This window comes from Gavialis gangeticus, unplaced genomic scaffold (genome assembly GCF_001723915.1).
Source record: "Gavialis gangeticus isolate Ggan-Ray unplaced genomic scaffold, GavGan_comp1, whole genome shotgun sequence".
In the NCBI taxonomy this organism is placed as follows: Eukaryota; Metazoa; Chordata; order Crocodylia; family Gavialidae; genus Gavialis; species Gavialis gangeticus.
In genome coordinates, this window is record NW_017728983.1 from 277,028 (window position 1) to 283,027 (window position 6,000).

General features: G+C 49.8%; 1 protein-coding gene across 1 annotated transcript in view; it reads right to left on the bottom strand.

Moving 5' to 3' along the window:
* Positions 1-6,000, bottom strand: part of LOC109294335 (diacylglycerol kinase beta-like) — a 168,318-nt gene that overhangs the window by 72,800 nt on the left and 89,518 nt on the right. The window contains exons 17-19 of the mRNA XM_019512643.1: positions 4,068-4,142; positions 3,819-3,904; positions 2,410-2,499 (exon numbers count right to left, since the gene is read on the bottom strand). Of these exons, the coding sequence (XP_019368188.1) occupies positions 2,410-2,499; positions 3,819-3,904; positions 4,068-4,142 (251 nt within the window). The remainder of the gene's footprint in view (positions 1-2,409; positions 2,500-3,818; positions 3,905-4,067; positions 4,143-6,000) is intronic.

Below are 6,000 nucleotides of genomic sequence, written 5' to 3' on the forward strand. Positions count from 1 at the left end.
TGGCACAGAAGCAGCAGTTTTGTAGGGTGGTGAAGGGGGTCTGTGGCATTCAGCAGGACATGGCAATGAGCAGAGTAAAGAGTGGACAGGACCAGCTCTCCTCCCCATCCAGGGAGAAACACCATGTTTGGAGACACAAAGAGCTACAGTCTGGGCAGATGCTCTGCAAAGGACAGTTCCTGAGTGGTAACATATGTGTCCTTAAAAGTTGCATTTGGCTACATGGTTAAGGCACTGGACTTGAAATCCAGTGGGGTTTCTCTGTGCAGGTTCATTTTCTGCTCACAGCAAGTGGCTTGTTTTCTCAGTAGGTTTCACTCAGTGCAACAAACCAGGCAGTGGGCAGCACCTTCCCGAGTTATCAGGGCTCAGCCCCCCACCCCAGTCGCACACACGTGCTTTTAGGTGTCTTATGGCACAATGGTAGCACATCTGACTCCAGATCTGGAGGATGTGCACTTACGGTACACTGGGGTCACTTTCTCACCTTAAAGCCAGGTAAGAAGTCCAGGTTTGGGTACAGCACCTCAAAAAAGATGTGGACCAACCAGCCCAGAGGAGAGTGACAAAAATAATTAGGGGTATGAGGAAAGTTTGGAAGAACTGGAACTATGTAGTCTGGAGAAAAGAAGATCATGGGGAGGGACTTGATAATAATTTTTTTTAAATGGTTATTATAAAGAGGAGGGCAGGACTATTCTTTGTGTCCACAGGGGAAAAGACCAGAAATAATGAGTTTAAATCACCACAAGGGATTTAGGCTGGATTGTAGGAAGCTAGACTATAGTGGTGGCAGATGATAGAACAAGGAGCAATGGGCTCAAGTTGCAGCAAGGGAAGCTGAGTTTAGATGGAAGGAAAAACTCTCTCATGGGGGGTGTGGAAAAGCACTGGAACAGGTTACCCAGAGTGGTGGTGGCATCTCCATTTTTGGAGGTTTTGAAGACCCAGCTAGACAAAGCCTTGGCTGGGATGATGTTTTTGCAACCTGAATCACATGTCAAACTGTAGAACCAAATGGGCCCCAGTTTGCAACCCCCATGGGCCAAGTTTTATGAGCATTCTACTGACTCAAGCAGGAATAGTCTCCTGCAGGGCAAAGGATGTATGTGGTTCACACTTACCCCACCCCCCAGGCTCATTTGGTCTCACTGTACACATTCCAGAGCCACCCCTGTGACATCTCCAGGACATGAGGTGCTGAGGACTGGCCATCGCGGGCTTAAGGATGATTTAAAAATGGGTAACAGCTACGCTAGAACCATGTATGCTTCATGGTGGCCTCAATGCCCAGCTCTCTATCTGGGTTTGTCTCCTGTGTCTATCACCATGGGATGTGCGTTTCCCACTCTCTCAAATGTGAGTACACTGAGGGGACTATAATTCTTCCTCCTCCACAGCTGCCTGGGTGTGCACAACTAGCCCACCTTTCCATGCTAAGAGATGGTTGCTGCCATTGTGGGAACACCACGCTACAAGGCTAGCATTTCACTGTGCAGGCGGAAAGCTCTGTGGTCATTCTCACCTCCTCCTCTTCCGGAAGGAAGGAAGTGCCAGGGTCTTGGACCAGCTGCCAAGAGAGCACTCCCTGCTTGCAAGAGTTTAACTTGGAGGTTGCTGGTTTTAGGGTTCCCAGGGGATGTAGTGGATGAGGGTGCTTGTGGGTGCTCAGGGAGAACTGTGCTTTTAGGTAACACAGCTCAGTGCCACCACATGCCACAAAGAGTAGCATCACCTCTTATGGCACTGGCAAAGAGAATTCCTTGTTATTATCCCAGCCACGTAATCCCTGTATAACCAGCATGTATACTGCCCATTACAGGGAGTTACAAACAGGTCTCAAAGCCCTTTGCTATCCCAGCTGGATTGATTTATTTAAGGAGAGATGAGAGGACAAAGGGGGCGGGAGAAGAAAAGTCCATTGTGAGCGCACGTGGATCTGAATCCTGGAGTCTGCCCTCTCCTGGGGCCAGCTGCATCTCTGGTGATTAAGTAGGGGTAAATTTTTGGCTTGATGCAGGGTGACTATTTGCCAACCATGGTTAACCGTGTTAAGAGAAAGCTTGCAGCTAGACCGCTAGGCACATGCTGACTCTAAGGCCCCTGGCAGACATTACAGTTGAGACATGGTTAACTGGCTAAACTCTCCAGTAGTGACCTGGCCACATGTTCATTCAATTAATGGAATGATCAAATGAGGAATAAGCCACAAAGTTATTACACAAAATGTGTGTCCTGATGGCAAGTTACTGAGGCTGTCTGTGCCCTGTGTCCATTCGCACCTCTGAAGGGAGTGTTTGGCCTCTGAACACAAAGCAAGAGGCATGTGGGCATGTCTCAGGATGCATAAGTGCTGAATGGGCAGAGCCCTGTCAGCCAGATAGCACTAGAGGGGTCATGATGCCTCACCTCCTCCCCAGCGCAGACACCTCGCGAGGTCGTTGCCAGTTCCCAGTGGTAGGATGGCCACAGGCGGGTGCTTCGGTAGGTTCACTTTGTCTGCAGCCCAAACAGAAACAGGTGTCAGAGGCTCTCTACAAGCAGGCAGCCCTGGGACAGAACCCAGCCAGCCACCCACCCACCCAAAACAGCACCGAGGCTGGAGAGGCAGCTAAAAGGACAATCCCTCCTGGGGCAACCTGGGTGATTCTCTTCCTTTGTGGCCTCAACCCAAGGAGGACAGGCTGCAGCCGGGCACTGGGCTGATCACACAAGAGGCAGATGAGGCTCAGGACATAAACAACACTACAGTTTCCAGAGTGCAGAAGGTGAGCTCAGGGAGTGCGTGGACCATGTGGAGGGATGGGCACATGCGGGTAGAAGCAGGCTTCCTTGGCCATGGGGGCTTCCCTGCAGAAAACCCAGCTCTCATGCAGCAGAAGAAGATGCTGATAGGAACGGGAGGGAAGGCTGAAGAGCATGAATGGGAACGTCCCATTCATGTTCTTCAGCCTTTCCTCCCCTCCCTACCAGCATCTCCCTTCTGCTCCACTGGTGGGACTGAGGGGCCACAGCAGAGAATAAAAAAGAGCCATAAAGCAGAAGATGAAGCTGGCAGCAGGAGGCAGGCATGTGTAGCAATAAGGCAGCAGGAAAGCAGCTAGAGGGCAAATAGGAGACATGGAAGCTCAGGAGAAGAAGAGGCGCCTCCTTGCCCTCACTTGCTAGCATTAGGGGCTGGATTAAATCGCAGCTAAACTGGCTGACATAAGAACCAGCTGATCTCCTTTAAGGAATGACGCACCTAAAACAAAATTAGCCTCTACCCAAAATGCAGGCACATCTGTGCGCTGAACACAGGCAGGCAAGGGCAGAGAAAGCTCTCTGGATATTGCTTGGTGGAGATACATTTACTTGTCTCTGTGACAGAAGCCGGAGGAACAGCAGAGGAGCTGAGACAGAAGCACCAGAAAGCCAAAACTACCACTGGACACGTGGCTTGGAGAAAAAGTCAGAGGGAGAGCTTTTAGGCTAAGTGCTGGCTGGAAAGGGGCTTAGAAGTATAAGCAAAGGATCCGTCTCCTGCTGCCTGTTGAGAGGAACAGGTCTTTATAAGAACATTATTTGAAAAATACACAGGATTATATCAATCACACACCTGGCTCCATCACCAATGACACCTCCTAAGGGAAATAACCCACTCTATCCTGAATTTTGGCCAACTGCACAAGCAAGAAAGGGATAATAATAATTCTCAAGTCCTTCTCTCAGTGCAGGTCTGCTCCAAGGTCCAGGACAGCTCCACTGTAAGGTCTCAACCAGTTTTCCAGGCCTGTGGTCTGTGAAGTCACAACTCAGCAGTATGGATCCTTAGTTACCTATGCAGTCCAGGATCCATCCGACCGTCCCATCCCCTCCACAGGCCAAAACACGAAAGTCTGGGGTGTCGTGGAAAAAATTCAATCTGGAAAGTGTAAGAAGATGGAGAAAAAGGAGTTTGTAGTTGGGAAGGTGGGGGAAGAGGAGGAAGAGAGGCAGGGAAAAGAGCAGAAAATGGAGGGGAGGCAGGAAGGAAGGGGTGTAGGAGGGTGGGAACTGCTTAGTAGCTGAACAGTGCACCTGCTTACCCAGGAGTTGGTCCCCCTCGGTCCAGGTTGTACACTTGTCTGGGGTTGAGCAGATAATGGAATTTCCGAAGAACTCTAGGAAACAAGGAGTGAGAGAGAGGATCAGAAGAAAACTTTCCTGAACACAAATAATAGGCATGCAACTGCCTTTCTGCCCCTGCTGGTTCCTCTACTCTACAGAGACCAATGGGGCCATCAGGGGCTCTCTTGTGCATTCTCCATCCTTATACCTTGTGTGGGACTCCTGGTACTGTACACCCCCTGCCAAGGCAGAAAAGGTTGGGGGCAGCATCCCAGGGAATCCTTGGTGGGAATTTGACTGCAGAAGCATTCCTCACTTGTACAAACACTTTCACCCACCTCCACTTGAGTTTGCTGATGAAGCATGCCCACCTGGTTCACAGCAGCAAAGGCAGCATACTTAGTGATCTCTCACATCTGAATTTCCCTTCTAAATGCATTACAGATGAAGGAATCTCCTACCCCTGTGATAAACTAAATGCTGGGAACTCCATTGTAAGGACTGGGAACTGAGGGGTGGTGTGAGCTGGCCAGGCTTGCAGAGGGCTCTGCAGTGAGATGGTTGTGTGATCAGGACACAAGATGGGGGCTTAAGAGTTCTGGGCTGAGATCCTGGTCCTTGGATCAAGCTGCTGACTGGAAGGGACATAAAGCCCCTTACAATTCAGGGTCTTGTAGGACAGAGCTTTCTTGTCTTGTAGGGTAGGGTCACTGTATCTGGTTGTTCGCTTTTTCCTGTGCTCAAGAAAGCAGGGCTTTCAATATTCTTGCAAATAAATACCAATGAAGCCTGATTCCATCACCAATTTCTCCCATGAACTAGAATAACCAACAACAGGTTGGACGAAAGGGGCATCAGCTATCAAGCATGGGTGTGAGGAGCACAGCCCCTGAATCAGAGCTGCCTGGACCTTTAATGGTGGAGGCTGCAAGTGAGAGGGAAGGACAGGGAAAAAACCCTGCTCCAGTTCAAACATTACAAAAACACTCTGAGAGGAAAACTCCCTAGAAAGCAACTTTCTATGTAATAACATTCCACTCAACTCATTATTCCCCTCTATTCAGCATGGGTGAGGACACATCTGGAGTCCTGTATTCAGTTTTGGGCCCCCCACGACAGAAAGGATATGGACAAATTGGAGAGAGTCTAGCAGAGAGCAACAAAAATGGTTAGGGAGCTGGGGCACGTGACTTATAAGGAGAGGCTGAGGGAACTGGGCTTATTTAGTCTAGAGAAGAGAAGACTGAGAGGGGATGTAATAGCAGCCTTCAACTACCTGAAGGAAGGTTCAGAAGAGGATGGAGCTGGACTGTTCTCAGTGGTGACAGATGACATAACAAGGAGCAACCGTCTCAAGTTGTAGCAAGGGAAGTTTAGGTTGGATATTAGGAAACATTTTCTCAGTAGGAGGGTAGTAAAGCACTGGAACAGGTTACTCAGAGGCAATGGAGCCTCCATCCTTGGAGGTTTTGAAGACCCAGCTCGACAAAGCCTTGGCTGGGATGATCTAGTTGAGGATGGTCCTGCTTTGAGCAGGGGGTTGGACTAGATGGTCCTTTCCAACTTAGAGGTCCCTTCCAACCCTCATTTTCTATTCATAGTTTCTAGGGTCGGAAGGGACCTGAGCAGATCATCAAGTCCAACCCCCTGCCATGGCAGGAAAGAGTACTGGGGGGGGGGTCAAACGACCCCAGCAAGGTGATTGTCAAGCCTTGTCTTAAAGACCCCCAGGGTAGGAGCCAGCACCACTTCCTCTTGGAAGTTAGTTCCAGATCCTAGCCGCCCTGACAGGGAAGTAGCGCCTCCTGACATCTAAACTGAATTTACCCTCTGCCAGCTTGTGACTGTTATTTCTGGTCACTCCTGGCAGTGCTCAGGGAACAGGGACTCCCCCAATGACTACTGGTCCTC